Source organism: Muntiacus reevesi, chromosome 9 (assembly GCF_963930625.1).
Source record: "Muntiacus reevesi chromosome 9, mMunRee1.1, whole genome shotgun sequence".
NCBI classification, from domain to species: domain Eukaryota; kingdom Metazoa; phylum Chordata; class Mammalia; order Artiodactyla; family Cervidae; genus Muntiacus; species Muntiacus reevesi.
Genome location: NC_089257.1, coordinates 62,263,522 through 62,280,154, shown reverse-complemented (window position 1 = coordinate 62,280,154; position 16,633 = coordinate 62,263,522). Strand labels below are relative to the sequence as shown.

Below are 16,633 nucleotides of genomic sequence, written 5' to 3'. Positions count from 1 at the left end.
AAATCCAAGAGTCAGAGTTCTCAGACCCACACTTGGACGGTAGGTTTTGCACCATCCAAGGGCCCTGGGGTGGGAGTGAAGCCAAGGCTGGGATCCAGAGGCCTGAGGGCCTTTGTGGTAGCCAGGAGAGCAAGGGGAAGTGCTGCAGAAAGAGAGGCTCTGAACAAAACAACAACCCAGAGGGCCAGGACTTCCCTGGTGGTCCAGTGGTTAAGAATCTGCCTTCCAATGCACGGGGTGCTGGTTCGATCCCTAGTGGGGGACTCAGATCCCACAACTAGAGAAGTCCAAGCACCCTAGAGCCTGTGCTCTGCAACTAGAGAAAGCCCTGACTTTCTTCATCATGATGAATAACCAGCACAGAGAAGGGAAAAAGCCAGAAGGCTGCCAGAGTGAGACCCAAGGACAGGGTTCTGGGGATGGGGCAGGGAAGGGGGGAAGAGGGGTGACAGTTCCAGGGGGAGTGAAGAACAGGCTAAAGGGCACAAGGGGAAGAGAGAAGAAGTGGAACACCCTGCCAGAGGGAGCAAAAGTGGTACTGTGAGTAACCGAGGGGGCAGTGGGAGTGGTCACCTCATTCACTTGTGTTCTCCCCAATAAATAATTCCTTCTAAGGATCAGTGATCTTCGCCTTGCTCTTAGGGTAAAGACCAAAATTTCTGTGGTGCCTTTCAAGGCCAGCCCTGGGTCTGTCCCCTACCTCCCTCTCAGCTCTCACTACATTCCTTCTAATGTCTTGCCTTCCCTCTTGCCCGAGGCCTTTGCACAGACTCTTCTTTAAGCCTGTGTGCGTGCTAAGTCGCTTCAGTCACGTCTGACTCTTTGCAACCCCGTGGACTGTAGCCCACCAGGCTCCTCTGCCCATGGCATTGTCCAGGCAAGAATACTGGAGTGGGTTGCCATTTCCTACTCCAGGGGGTCATCCCAATCCAGGGAAGTCTTGGGTCTCTCACATTGCAGGCAAATTCTTTACTATCTGAGCCACCATGGAAGCCCCTTCCTGAGGCCTATACTACTTTTAAGACCAGCCACCCCACCCCCAATTCCATTCTATTTGCTTAGTTAACCCAGCTTCTCCAGGGAAGCCTTCTCTGACCTCTACCCCGCCCCCACCACTAGGTTGGGTTCTCCCATTCTGTCTTTCATAGCATTACTATTGTTTATTACTATGTTAATGTGATTATTCAGTGATCTCCCCTCCAGACTTTATGTTCCCTGAGAGTTGTCTCTTTGCTCCCAAGGGCCTACAGTACCTTTGTGGTGCCTGGGACATGGTGGATATTCAATATATATTGTAGAATAAGTGAGCAAATGGATGAATCAACAAGCCCCTGAAGAGAAGGTGGGGGACTAGGAAAAGTGCCAAAAATTCTGCAAAAACAATAATAAATGACACAGAATTAGAAGATCCTGGAGAGGGAGGCAATGGAAGAGAACAACAGTATTTATCAATTCCACAAACACTAACTTAGCATTTATTGTGTGCCAGGTGCTAGAAATAAACTGTGAAAAGACACTCTTCCTCCCTCATGGAACTTACAGGGAATTTAGGGGAAAAGAGATTCCCCAAAGTGTGAATAGGTAAATACATTTAATAAAAAATTACAATAAGTGTCATGATAGATGACAGGAGGTGAACATGGGACCCTCCTTAGTTTGGGTGGGTCCAACTCCCCTGAGGCCTGAAGTTAGGAAGGAGGGTCAGGGAGAATCCTTTAGGCCCTTCTTCCCATCCTAACTGTACCAGCCAAGGGAGGTATGGTGCCCACTCTTCTTGTATGGTGGGAAGAGCATCAGTTGTTGTTGTTGTTGTTCAGTAGCTAAGTCTTATTAACTCTTTGTGACTCCATGAAGTGCAGCATGCCAGGCTCCTCTGTCTTCCACTATCTCCTGCAGTTTCCTCAAATTCAGGTCCACTGAGTCTATGAGGCTATCTAATCATCTCATCCTCTGCTGCCTCCTTCTCCGTTGGACTTCAATCTTTCCCAGTATAATGGTGTTTTCCGAGTTGGCCCTTTGTATCAGGTGACCAATGGTGGTAAAGAACCTGCCTGTCAAGCAGAGACCCTGGGTTGGGAAGATCCCCTGGAGAAGGAAATGACAACCCACTGCAGTATTCTTGCCTGGGAAATCCCATGGACAGAGGAGCCTGGCAGGCCCCAATCCATGGGGTCCCAAAAGAGTTGAACATGATTTAGCGACTCAGCAACAACAAGAGCATCAGACAGGGTGCCAAACTGTGCCACACATTAGAATCATCCAGGAGACTTTTAAAAATTCCAACACCCAGGCCATATTCTACACCAGAATCAGAATGACTGGGGGTGGGAGTCAGGCATTAGTACTTTTTAAAGATCCCCACGGAATTCCAACATGCAGCAAAGTTTGGAAATAACTGATATATACATTATTTATTTATTTATTTTCAATTTCCCTCCTGCCTGCGCTCTGCTTCTAGAGTTCTGTCAAATGGATGTGGGTAGGGGGATGATATAAACATTTTAAAAATCATGGTAATACAAATGTAAAGGGTGGTTCAGATGGTAAAGAAATTCGCCTGCAACTCGAGAGACCTGGGTTCGATCCCTGGGTTGAGAAGATGCCCTGGAGGAGGTCAAGGCAACCCACTCCAGTATTCTTGCCTGGAGAATCCCCATGGACAGAGGAGCCTGGCAGGCTCTAGTCCATGGGGTTGCAGGGAGTCGGACATGACTGAGCGACTAAGCACAGCACAGCACATTCATTCTTTGCTTCCCCGGTGGCTCTGCTGCTGCTGCTGCTAAGTCACTTCAATCACGTCCGACTCTGTGCGACCCCATAGATGGCAGCCCACCAGGCTCCCCCATCCCTGGGACTCTTTTGGCAAGAACACGAGTGGGATGCCATTGCCTTCTCCGCCCTGGTGGCTCAGCGGTAAAGAGTCTGCCTGCCAATGCAGGAGATGCAGGTTTAATCTCTGGGTCAGGAAGATCCCCTGGAGAAGGAAGTGGCAACCACTCAGTATTCTTGTCTGGAGAATTTCCACGCACAAAGGAGCCTGTTGCGCTACAGTCAGTCCATGGGGTGGCAAAGAGTCAGACACAGCTGAGTGACAAAGCACACAATACAAACTTAAAATTTATGATTTTAACCATCTTTAAAATATATCTATTTGGCTGCCTCGGGTCTTAGTTGTGGCACAGGGGGTCTTTTGTGAGTTCTTCACTGAGGTGTGTGCGTTTCTCTCTAGTTGCCCCAGGGATGTGGGATCTTAGGTTCCCGACCAGGGATCCAACCCAAGTCCCCTACATTGCAAGGCAGATTCTTACCATGAAAGTCCCTATTTCCATGTTTTAGATACTGTGAATAGGCAGTCTTGAACATGGGTATAAAGATCTATCCAAATCTCTGATTCCAGTTCTTCAGGGTATAAACCAAGAAATGAGACAGCTAGATCATATAGTAATTCTTTTTTTTGAGAGCCTGCACCATTTTACATTCCCACCAGTAATTCACAAGGATTCCAATTGCTCCACATCCTCGTCAACACTTGTTATTTCCTGTATTTTCTTTGTTTATTTTTATAATAGCCATCCCAATGGATATGAAGTAGTATCTCATTGTGGTTTTTATTTGCATTTCTCTACTGTTAATGATATAAAAGCACATCTTTTCATGTGCTTATTGGACATCTGTATTTCTTCTCTGGAGAAATGTCTATTCAAGTCCTTTGCCCATTTTTAAACAGGGTTGTTTGGATTTTTTGATGACTCGTGGGAGTTCTTTATACATTCTGGGTGTTAACCTCATCATAGATATGATTTACATGATATTAACATTCTCAAATGATACATTAATTTAAAAGGGGCTATAAAAGGGTAGATGCATTACAATAACTTTTGATATAAAACAAAATGAAACACAGGAAAAAGATTGGAATACTATACATCAAAATGTAATTAATTATTATCTCTGGTGGATAACAAGAATGATTTTTGTTTTCTTGTCTTTTTCTTTGTGCTTTCTATATTTCCAAGTTTTCTGTATCAGACATGTATTATTTTATAACTAGGGAAATTATCATAAATTTACTGTTATTACTGATACTAAAGGTAGGGTGCCAGTAAATTTTTTAAAAGGAAATTGTTGTTTTAACCATAGTTAAAACAATATTTATTGAGGGTCTCCTATACACCAGGTACTACTCTCAAAGCTTCCAGTCTAGTAGGCAAGCAACTGGCAACACAGTACAGGGTGGATGGGCTCTGATGGGAAAACCCAGAATGTTCAAAGGAACCAGAGGGGGCTGCCTCACCCTCTGGCCAAATATGAACAATTTAAGGATAAAACAAATACAGTTCTGAATTATAATCCACTCTGTAACATAAGAATCAATCCTTTGAGTCCATATTGATAACAAACAAATATGAGATAAAGAAAAGTTCTTCTTTACAAAAGAATGTGCTGTGCTGTGCTTAGTCCTGTCTGACTCTTTTGTAACCCCATGAACTGTAGCCCGCTCTGGTTCCTCTCTGTCCATGAGATTTCCCAACCAAGAATACTGGAGTGGGTTGCCATTTCCTTCTCCAGGGGATCTTCCTGATCCAAGGATTGAACCTGTACCTCCTGCATTGGTAGGTGGATTCTTTATCACCTCGCCACCTGGGAAGCTCTTACAAAAGAATGCCAACTAAATAAATGGAGATAGAATGATAGATCTAGAAAAATCAGGGAACTCCCTGGCAGTCCAGCGGTTAGGACTCTGCTTTCACTGTCATGGTCAGGGAACTAACATCCCACAAGATGGGAGGTGCAGTCAAAAAAATAACTAAATAAAATCATCATTTCACACTCATCATAGTAACAATTGATTTAGGCAAGAATCATAAATGGACACTAGAATTAGTGGGTACAAACTTGATGAGAAACAAGATTTTAGATCACTTTAATATATCTCCCCACAAATCACTTACTAACTACAAAAGAGAAAAAAAAAGGTACATTCACAGTTGAAAAACATAATGGATACCACTAATAATGAGACAAACTGACATCACGGGTCTCTTAATGTGATGTACTAGTAAGGAAACAGCATCTCTTCTCTGACATTCTTGCCAAAATTACATAATCTAGTTGTGAGGAAACAGAAACCTCAACTAAAAGATATTCTAACAGAATAAATGGCCTATACTCTTCAAATGCCAATGTTATGAAAGATTTAAGTCTGAGAAATTGCTCCAGATTAGAGGCTAAAGAGACATAAAAATTAAATGCCTTGCATGATCCTGAATTGGATTCTAGATAATAAAACAAAGTCATATAAAGCACATTATTAGAGCAATTGGTGAAAGTTGAATAGGATCTGTATTTTAAACACAGTATTGAATCCATAAGGGCTTCACTGGTAGCTCAGTTGGTGAAGAATCTGCCTGCAATACGGGAGACCTGGGTTTGATCCCTGAGTTGGGAAGATCCCTTGAACAAGGGAATGCTACCCACTCCAGGATTCTGGCCTGGGTCACAGTCAGACACAGCCGCACTCGGCCTCTGTGATGGCCCACACTCTGTCTCTGAATCTGAATAAATCTACTTCTTACCTATCAAAACAAAACAAACAAAAAGAGAATCGAACATGATTGAGCCACTTTCACTTTCATTGAATCCTTGTTAAATTTTTAAATTTTCTCATTTCTGGTTATGTAAACCAATATCCTGGTTTTCAGGAAATACACACTGAAGTATTTATGGGTAAAGGGGCATAATGTCAGCAAATTACTCTCGAGTAGTTCAGAAAAAGATAATGTATGTCTTACACAGAGAGAAAAACAAAAATGTGATAAAACGTTAATAATTGGTATAATTTGTTACAGGACTTAGGTATACTGGAATTTTTTTATAGCATTCTTGGGACTTTTCTGTAAATTTGAAAGTATGAAGAACAAAATTTAAGAATCACCATTCAAAAAAATGACAAAAAATTCTTAAAATATCATTTAATCCCATCTCCACTTTACACTTACAGATGCGATCTTGGATAAACCATGAAATCCTCCAAACTTCTAGAAAGTAGCTACTAATACCATCGCAGGATCATTCTTGATTGGTAGGCTGATTTACCAAATAAAAAAAGAGCTTGGGGCAAATGTAGAGGGGAAAGAGAGCCTGGGATCCCTCCCTTCTGAATCCCCAAGGTCCCCAAACCCCAAAGTGAAAGCCTGAGGGCTTGTGGAAAAGGCGGGCCGGGGGGGCGCTCAGTGCAGGCCCGAGAGGCCGAGGGTGGCAAACGAGGCACACCTGAGCGGGCTCCACTCATGTCAATCAGCGCCAGGGGATTTAAGAACGTGCCTCCCAGGCCTCAGCCTCAGTCTCTCCCGACTCGCCCACCCGGTGCCGCCTGGCCCTCCTCTTCCTAACCGTGGACCTGAAGCTGCAGCACGTCGACTTCTGGGCCAGCCTCCATGGCCAGGTCCCGGGGTTGCTGGAGTGGGACATGGGGAACGAGTCCTTTCTGGCCTTTACCACGTCGCACCTGCCCTTAGCCGAACAGAACCGTGAGTGTCCGGGACCGGGGTGGCGGGGGATGGGCGCGCCGCGACGGCTGAGGGCGGCGCTCGCGGGCGCGCCAGGCCGGGGCTCCGGCCCCTTGACCTCCTCCCGGCCGCCCTCACGAGCCCCGTTACGATGCTGCGATTCTGGACTCCTCGCCCGCTTTGCTGCGCCCCGACCCGCCCCCCACCCCCACTTTTTCCAAGAGGCGAGGGGGCCCAGCCTCGACGGGAAGCCCACGGAAGGCAGGGGCCTGCCTGAACACTGCTTTTCCACCCTCGTTCACGGGCGCCGTCGCGAAACTTTCTAGGTCTCTTTTCAGTCTTTTCTCCGAGGCGCCTACGCCGTTTGGGCACACTACGGGTTTCACTCATCTTTCTCTTAAAAAAAAATTTTTTTTTTAATCAATTTTGTCTGTGGCCGTATCCCCCTCTTAATACATTGTCTGACATCTAAAGCCGCTCAGTATTTGCTGAATGGATAGTTGACCGTTGTCTTTTAAAAAACTTTTTTTAGTTTGGTTCTCAGGTGTTGAGAGTTGAGGTAATTGCTTACTACCTTCTTGATATATCTGTTTGGGCAGAGTAGTTGGATTAACTCATTTTCTTCCTTCAGTCCCCACCCTCTTTCCTCACTTACCACACTCCCAATTCATTTAATGTCTTTATAGATGTATCTTTGAAAACTGTTTAGCGTTATTTTGCATTTGTAGGTAACCTTACTGTACATAATACTCTTTGCTTCCCCCCCCCATTCACATTGTTTTTGAGAGTTATTTGGGTTGCTAAGTGAAGATCTGATTCATCATTTCTGAGAGCTGTGTGATATTCTATCTTCTGCATATATTATTTTTTCGTATTTTAATTTTCATTACTGACGGAGACAAAACTCCATTGGAACTCCATGTCACCATGAGTAATGCTGAACATTCCTGTGTCTTGCTTCAAGACATGTTTACTTTACTTATCAAGTGACTTCTCTGGTGGTCCAGTGGTCAAGATTCCACAATTCAGGAGGCCCAGGTTCAATCCCTGGTTACTAAGATCCTGCATGCCACAAGGCACGGCCAAAAAAAAGAGAAATATTAATTGAGCACCTCCAATTTTCCCAGGCACTTTTCCAGACACTCTTGATACACCATGAGCAAAACAGACAGGTCTTCATGGAGCTGATATTCCACTGGAGTCACACAGGCAGTTCATATTAATATATATATACACACGCACACACACGTGTGTGTGTATGTAATATATATTGTATATATTAGTCGTGGCATGTGGGATATAGTTCCCTGACCAGGGATTGAACTGGGGTACCTTGCATGGGGAGCATTAAGTGTTAGCCAATGAACCACCAGAAAAGTCCCAGGAACATATTTGAGCACAGCTGAAGGAGGTGAGATGGTGAGCTGGACCATATTTAGTGGAAAAGTTTCTCAAGCAAAAGAAATAGCCCGTGGGAAAAGTCCTCAGAAAGGAATATGCCTGGAGTGTTTGAGGAACTTGTAAAGAGGTTAGTGAAGAGTTCAGAGGGTGTGGAGCATGGAGCAGAGGTCAGGAAGAGCCCTCTTCCCCTCTGAGGGCATTAGGGTTGACTCTGAGTAAGGTTTAGTATGGTTGAAACGTTTGGAACAGTGGAGTGACCTGATTGCCAACATAGTGAGTGACCTGTGCCATTACATAGGGTGTTTATACTGGGTTTAATGTCCTATTATCACTGTCAAGATTTTTAATAATTTTTGAACAAGGAGCCCCACATTTTCCTCTTGCACTGGGCTTTGCAAATCACATAGCTCATCCTGAATGATCTATAGTCTGAAAAGATCATTGTGGCTGCTGGGTTGAAGTATAGAGAGACTGGGAACCAGGAGACTATTTAGGAGGCTATAGTAGTAATCCAGACAAGAGCTGACGGGGGACTGGACTACCAGGGTGGTGGTGGAGGATGTGGTGAGAAGGAACGAGCTGTCTTGATGGATTGGATATATTATGTAAAAAAAAAAAAAAAAAAAAGATTAGAGGATGACTCCTCCAGAGCTTTTGGCTGACCAAGTTCAAGGTTGAACTTGTACGGAGATGTGGAAGATCTGGGGAGGAAAATCAGGAATTCTGTTCTTTACATGCCAAGTTTGAGATATTTCTTAGATATCCAAGTAGAAATGTTGAGTAAGCTGGTAGATATGTTTTAATTGTAGAGAGAGAGGAATTTTGAAAGTCTTTGTTACACGTGTGACATTTAAGGGGAGAAAATAGAGTGAGCCCTAGGGGGCATTGCATTCTAAAGAGATTGGAGAGAAGAGAGATAACCAACAAAAACTGAGGAAATGACCATTGAGAATCAAAACTGAGATTGTCTTTTCCTGGAAATCAAGTGAAGAAAGTGTTTCAAAGAAGGAGTGGTCACAGGAGAGATCAGATCAGGGGTGGGCTTACTTGGAGTTATCAAAGCAGAGCCTTGAGTGTATGGTTTTGGTGGAGTGCAACCTTAAGCATAGTGGTTTTGGGGGAGTGTTGGAGGAGTCTGATTGGCAAGAATTTTTAAGAGTAGAAGGGAGGAGAAGTGAAGACAGACAGTACAGGCAATTTTTTCAAGGAGTTCTCCCTCAAAAGAAAGCAAAAATATGGAGTAGTGGCCTGGCACAGAAAGTGGGAGCAAAAGTTTTTGTTTTTTAGAAAGTAGTTGTATTTCTTTATTTGACTTCACTGAGTCTTAGTTGCAGTTTGTGAGATCTTTGGCCTTTGTTGACATGTGCAGGATCTTTAGTTGCAGCATTCGGGATCTGGTTCCCTCACCAGGGCTCAAACCCAGCCGCTTGCATTGGGAGTGTGAAGTCTTAACCACTGGACCACCAGGGAAGTCCCAACAAATTCTTCTTTTTAATAAGATCAGAGAATTAACAGCATATTTGAATGCTGATAATAGTCCAGAGACAGAAATTAATAACAGAAAAGAGTGGTTGTTGCTCTTGCTGTTCAGTTGCTAAATGATGTCCAATTCTTTGCGATCCCATGGACTGCAGCACTTGAGGCTCCTCTGTCCTTCACTATCTCCTGGAGTTTGCTCAAACTCATGTCCATTGAGTTGGTGATGCCATCCAACCATCTCATCTTCTGTCTCCCCCTTCTTCTCCTGCTGTCAATCTTATTAGCATCAGAAAAGAGAGGAGACAGGAATTCCCTGGCAGTCCAGCTTTTTGGACACTTTCACTGCCAGGGCCAGGTTTGCTCACTGGTTGGGAAACTGAGATCCCACAAACCTCCAAGAGCTCCCCCCACCAATAAAAAAAAAAAAAAGGTACATTTTGTATGCTTGAGGAGGCACGGAGCCACCTGTGTCAGAGCAAGGACAGAAGGGACAGAGGCCTTATCCTTTGATCCACTGAGATCACCAGTCTGATGATCCTATCACCATTTTTCTTGCTGTCAAAGAGTGGAGTTAGAGGGGAAGTCCTCTCTTTAACCTGGAATCCCGCAGTCAGACACAATCACTCTCTTGCATACACCCATCAGTTCTTTTGGCTCTGGAACACTTGCTACGCCAAACCACAACCCTGATTAAATCCAGCTCTTCCAAACCAGTGCTCCAAAGCCATAGATCAGTGGATTGGTGTTATCACTGGTATCAAAAGATGGTTGGTGTTGAGAAGAAGATGGCTGGAAAGGGGAGGTGGTGCAACACTTTTACAGGGTGCAGCAATGAGGTTATGGAGAGGTTGCAGTTATTGATTCAGGTTATTACACTGAGAAGGACTGTTTATATTAGGATGGAAGGCAAAAATTGGGGAGCAGAAGAATTAAAAAAACCTTCGAGGCCAGGGTCTTTGGAGAATCATCTATGTATCAGTTGAAACAGCCAAGATTTAAGGCAGGAGTATCATTAGTGACTGTGAGCTGGGAACTAAATTCCTTTAAATGAGAGGGAGTGGACCAGAGTTTGGTAGGTGATGGCAGCAGTGAAGATTAGTGCATAAGTTCCTCTGTTAACTAGAATAGACACACCCAGTGGCAGACAGTAATCTGTAGTGCTGCTTGATTATTCTTCACCTGTACCAGTTGCTATTCAGATCTGCAGTGTAATAAAGGATCCGGTTTCACTGCATCTTTGTCAATGCTTTTTTCTTGCCTGTTTTTATAATTCTTGTCAGTTCCATGTAAAGTATTATCTCATTCTTTTATTGTGCTCCTCTGACTAGTGAGGTTGAGTGTCTTCAGATATCCCCTCCTTCTGATTACTGATTTGTATCTTTTACCCACAAACAGATTTATTTTTTTGATTTTTATTTTTTATCTTTTATTTTTTGATTTATTTGTAGGTGTTGTGTGTCAGAGAATTGGGAGTTTGGGAGATGATTTTTTTTTTTTCTGGTTTATCATCTATTGATTTTTTTTTTTTTCCCCTTGTGAGTTTTACTGTGCAGACCCTTCTAATTTTTATGTGTTATAATATCTGCATTAAATGTATAGGTTAACTTGGGAATAATTGGCAGCTTTATTATTGCTTTAGTCGCTAAGTTGTGTCTGACTCTTCTGCAACCCCGTGGACTGTAGCCAGCTCTGACTCCTCTGTCCATGAGATTTCCCAGGCAAGGATACTGGAATGGGTTATTTTACCAATCCAGGGATTGAACCCGCATCTCCTGCAGTGGTAGATGGCTTCTTAGCACTGTGCCACCTGGGAAGCCAATTGGCATCTTTAATAATATGTACTGTATGTCTTGGTTTATTGAACTCTTTTAGGTCTTCAAATAGTAATTACATCTTTTTCACATAAAGGTCCACATTATAACTTTGGTTGTTATTAGAAACAGTATCTTTTTGGAAAAAACTTTATTTTCCAGATTCTTAATGCTGGTATAGAGGAACAGTGGTGATTAGTATGTTGCTCTTGTATCTATCAAACCTGCTGGACTCTTATTAGTTCTAATTATTTTTATTACTATATCAATTTTATATGGTTTTCTATGCGAATCTATTTTTTTCCCTGTAAATGATTATAGTTTTGCCTTTTTCTTTCTTATATCTCTTACTACTTTTTCCTTTCTAGACACTGAGGTTTCCAATAAGTATATCATCATTTTCCAGACAAAGACCTAGATTCTTCTGTAATATGACACTCATGGGGACAATGAGGAAGACAAAACCAGTTCCCCCTAACTGGACCAGAAGCCAGATCCATACCAAGCAGCTAGCTCTAATATATACCTGATTTACTCTGATGAGCCCACTATGTATCCATTCATTAATTTAAATTGAGCTCCTCCCATGTCCCAGGCAGTGAGGGAAACAGACCTGGAGACAGACTCTAAGCAAGCAGTTAGAATAAAATGTGTGCTATGTGAGTGTTTGGACAGATAGAGAAGGCTGCTTTAGAAAGATGTTTAAACAGACTTGATGGATGAATAGCAATTAATGAGGCAAGCAGGAAGGGGATTTCCAGGAAAGGGAACAGCTTATGGGAAGACCAGGAGATCCAACCAGTCCATCCTAAAAGACATCAGTTCTGGGTGTTCTTTGGAAGGACTGATGTTGAAGCTGAAACTCCAATACTTTGGCTACCTCAAGTGAAGAATTGACTCATTAGAAAAGACCCTGATGCTGGGAGGGATTGGGGGCAGGAGGAGAAGGGGACGACAGAGGATGAGATGGCTGGATGGCATCACTGACTCGATGGACATGAGTTTGAGTAAACTCTGGGAGTTGGTGATGGACAGGGAGGCCTGGTGTGCTGCGATTCATGGGGTCGCAAAGAGTTGGACACAACTGAGCGACTGAACTGAACTGACTGAGGATCTTCCTAGATAAGGTCTGTTGGAGATGCATGGAGAGCCTGGAGCCAGGGCCTTATAGACTATCTTAGGGAATTTAGATTTGGCCCAATGGCAATGGAAAACCATCAAAAGGTTTGCAGTGAAGGGTGGCAACATTGAATTAACATTTTAGGAGATCACTCAAAACTGCAATTGTTGTTCAGTTGCTCAGTTGTGTCCAACTCTTTACCACCCCTGGACTGCAGCATGCCAGGCTTCCTTGTCTTTCTCTGTCTCCTGGAGTTTGCTCAAACTCCTGTCCATTGAGTGGATGATGCCATTCAACCATCCCATCTTCTGTCACCCCCTTCTCCTTATGCCCTCAATCTTTCCCAGCATCAGGGTATTTTCCAATGAGTTGGCTCAAAACTGCAATATGATAAAGAAAAGGTAAACAGAAATTTTAGGTTACAGGCTTGGACTGGGATGGTAGAACTTGGTGATTGATTGGCTGTGGCTCTATGGGAAAGAGGAGACAAGAATGATTTTCACTCACAGACACAGAAAACAAGCTTATGGTTACGAAAAGGGAGGTGAGGGGAGGGATAAATTAGGAGTTTGGGATTAACAGATACATATTACTATATATAAAATAGATAACCAACAAGGACCTACTGTATAGCACAGGGAACTATGTTCAGTATCTTGTAATAACCTATAATGGGAAAGAATCTGAAAAAGAATACATATATATATGTGTTGTTGTTTAGTCACTAAGTTGTATCTGACTTTTTTTGACCTTGTTGACTGTAGCCTGCCTGGTTCAAGTGCTTGTGGGTTATCCCATAGACAGTTATATTTAAGGGCTAGCAGAGAAGTCTAAGCTAGAAATAAAGATATGGAAGCTTTGAGTTTATAGATGGTGACTGACTGAAGTAACAGGCATTAATGAGATGGTCCAAGGACGTAATGTGGGGTGAGAAGGGAAGGACGCAAAGGAAAATGAGAAGGTCAGAGAGGTAAGGGGAAACCAATAGGATAAGACATCATTTCCCAGGCAGGACCCACAGTCACCTCCCAGGGAGGCTTCAAGGCCCAGAACCCTGGGGCCACAATGGAAATCCTAGGATGTTTTGACTCTCTCTCTTTTTCCCAGTTGCCAGATATAAACTCCGAATAGTTGAGCCACCAATGCTACCTCTGGGGAAAAAACCCAGCCCTGATAAAGATGGTGAGTGGAGGGAAGTGACATGGCCCTGTGGCCTGGGTGGGACACCCAAAGTCCTTGAGCTGTGGGTCACAGTCTCCTTTTTTCTCTACTACAGGTCCAGATTTTGAGCCCAACCTGTGGATGTGGATAGACCCCAACATCATGTTCCCCTTTGGAAAGCTGGAGGTCCCAGAACCCAGTAAGGGGAAGAATCTGACAACCACAGCTACCTCCCTTCAGCCAGTCCCAAAAGAAGACTTTGCCAAATGCCCGGAGGCCACAGAGGTGGAGTCACTGTCGCCTCCTGGAGACCAATCTCCCCCTTGGAAGCGGTTTGCCACCTCCCCCAGCAACTGGGAGGTAGGGATTTCTGGGGTGGGTTCTAGGCAGGGGGTGGTGGGCCCAGGGATGACGCAGCAGAGGGCTCTGTTTTCTTAGGACTGACAAAGGGTTAATGGGTTCAGAAATTAGCTGTGCCCTCCCTCTCCTGGGTTGGGGAGAAGCCCAGATGGTGGCCCTGGCCCACCACCCCTTCCTGCCACCGCACCCCTGGAGTCGAGACCATGGAGTCAGGACCAGTTCCTACTCTGTGCTCCTCCAGCTCACAGAAGAGGAGGAGGCCGAGGACCAGGATGACCGCTCCTCTGTGGCTCTCCCATCCTCTCACAAACCGGCCGCCCTCCAGAGTCGGAGGCTTCGGCAAGCCAACAGCCAGGAGAGGAGGCCCTGGTCCCGGCCCCCTCTCAATTACTTCCACCTAATTGCACTGGCATTAAGAAACAGTGCCCCCTGTGGCCTCAACGTGCAACAGATCTACAGTTTCACTCGGTATGTGCCGGGGGCCCTGTGAGGAGGGCGAAGGGAGGGGGCAGGGCCCTGTTCTGATACCTTCCAGTTGACCCAGGGCCCTGGGCTGCTGCCTCAGTTCCCCAGAGGATGTATGTATCCCAAAGGATCCCCAGGCTCTGGTTCCAGGTTGTCCCCGAATGTGTGTCCTCACCTCACATAGGATAGCCACCACCACCCCTCACATCTAAGAGACTCCAACCTTTCTATAAGCTTAGTTCTTTATATATTTTTTTTAAGTTTTTGTTACAATATTGTTTCTGTTTTGTTTTTTTTGACCATGAGGAATGTGATTCCTGAGCAGGGATCAAACTTGCACTGCTTGCATTGAAAGGTGAAATCTTAACCACTGGACCACCAGGGAAGTCCCTATCTTAGTTCTTCAAAACATACTTTCACCTGGGTCATAAATTCTCTCATCTTCCCTCTCAAGATCCCCCAGCAGTTTTTCACGTTTTCCCTTTGGACTAAACTAATCTGGCATGGCCTGTCCCCCAGGGACCCGGAGAAGCCAAGCTGAGAAAGGATTTACATTGCTTTCTGACAGTCAGGTTCCCATGAGTATGAGGAGTTTTTCAGGCCTTTTCCCTCTGTTAGAAGAGTCAGAATCACAGAATATTAATCCTCAAGAGGTGTCCTCCTTGACCAGGATTCCTCTGACAGGAGCTGGTTGGCCTGATTTCAGGTCTGTTCCAGTTGTCAGTCCTGAGCCCTTGGAAGGAGGGAGGAAGGGAAGCGAGCCTGGGAGTGGGAGCAGTACTGAGTTCAGAGGGCGAGGCTTTGTACCAGCTGCGCCAGTCACAGGCCTAGTCAGCACAGTGCAACGTGGGCCAGCTTCTGCGTCACCACCTTGAGAGGAGGGCTGAGGGCTCCTGGCCCCTGGGTGAGAGTGTTCTCCAGGAGAAGTGTCTTCCAGAAAGACCACCCCTCTCCTTACTATTCCTCCATGTCCACAGACAACATTTCCCCTTTTTCCGGACGGCTCCTGAAGGCTGGAAGAATACTGTGCGTCACAATCTCTGTTTCCGAGACAGCTTCGAGAAGGTGCCGGTTGGCATGCAGGGTGGGGCACGCTCACGGCCCCGATCGTGCCTCTGGAAGTTGACTGACGAGGGACACCGCCGCTTTGCAGAAGAGGCCCGTGCCTTGGCCTCCACCCGGCTGGAAAGGATCCGACAGTGCATGAGCCAGCCAGGTGTGAGGCCTTGTCACACGCGAGGCCCAGGGGAGGGACCTAAAGATCCCGACCCGAGGCCGGGTGTGCACGGAAGGAGCCAGGGTCACACCAAGGTGGAGGGGGGGGCAGTTTCTGGAGGAAGGGCAGAGGCCAGAGGTGTTCTGAGATGCTGGGATAGTGCCTGCCTGAGGGATCCTCACATACACAAGCATGGAACGTGAGGTGTTGGGAGCTGAGGGAGAAACAGCTGGCGCTGCTCACAGCCCCACAGCCTGGGGAAGTGGTGACCACACGATGTGAGAAGCATGGTATGGGAGACTCTCTGCAAAAGGGGGCTTTTTCCTCTCCTGGAGAACAGGTGGCATTTGAGCTTGAGAGAAGTACGTACATCATCTGCCGTGAGAGAGCGTTCCAGGCTTAGGGAACAGGAGCTGCAGGGGGCAGATAGATCCCTTTGACTTTCTTCTTTCCTTTCAGATGTGATGTCCTCCCTCTTTGACCTTTAGTTCCAAGAACCAACTATCAACCCATGCCTTATTAAAGTAATCTGCAGCAGCCTGGTGTGTGTGTGTGGTCTGAGGATGAGGTAGCAGGGGAGGTGCAGGTCAGCTCTGAGGTTGGACATGGGTTGCCTTCAGAGATGTTGGATGCTCCAGAGGCAATGGACCAGTTGCCTGGTGTGCAGCAAAGGGAGCCCATACTCTTCTTTCCTCAAAGGAAGAAAATACTCAAAGTTCTTCTGGATCTCTCTTTTTTTTTCCCCCTTGGGAGATGGCTAGCATAAAGCAGCCAGCCCTGCAAAAGGCCCCCCAAATCACCACCCACTCACAGGAATGGATGTAATCAGCTGGGGACAGTGAGGAGAGCCCTAGGGAAACGTATTGTTTATGGAATAGTTGAAGGGAAGACCTTCTGGGAAGCCATGAGGGAGCAATGAGAAAGAGGTGAGAGGAAAGAATTTCTTTGTTAAAACAATTTACTTTTGGCTGCGCTGTGTCTTCATTGCTGTGCTTGGGCTTTCTCTAGTTGCGGCAAGTAAGGAAGGGCTGGTAGCTAGGCTGGTAAAGAATCCGCTTGCAATGCAGGAGACCGCAGTTTGATTCCTGGGTCGGGAATATCCCCTGGAAAA

At 45.4% G+C, this 16,633-nt stretch overlaps 1 protein-coding gene across 1 annotated transcript; it reads left to right on the top strand.

The window, feature by feature from the left end:
• The first annotated feature begins 6,469 nt into the window (after positions 1-6,469).
• FOXR1 (forkhead box R1) lies at positions 6,470-16,010 on the top strand. The gene is made up of 6 exons (XM_065946132.1): positions 6,470-6,530; positions 13,428-13,502; positions 13,597-13,841; positions 14,083-14,309; positions 15,284-15,522; positions 15,982-16,010. The coding sequence occupies exons 1-6, from the start codon at positions 6,470-6,472 to the stop codon at positions 16,008-16,010; spliced, it is 876 nt and encodes a 291-aa protein (XP_065802204.1).
• Positions 16,011-16,633: the final 623 nt, after the last annotated feature.

Coding starts and splice junctions, on each gene's coding strand:
- FOXR1 (XM_065946132.1), top strand. CDS start 6,470: ATGGGGAACGAGTCCTTTCTGGCCTTTACCACGTCGCACCTGCCCTTA. Junction 13,842..14,082: donor CCTCCCCCAGCAACTGGGAG/GTAGGGATTTCT, acceptor GTGCTCCTCCAG/CTCACAGAAGAGGAGGAGGC. Junction 14,310..15,283: donor CAGATCTACAGTTTCACTCG/GTATGTGCCGGG, acceptor CCATGTCCACAG/ACAACATTTCCCCTTTTTCC.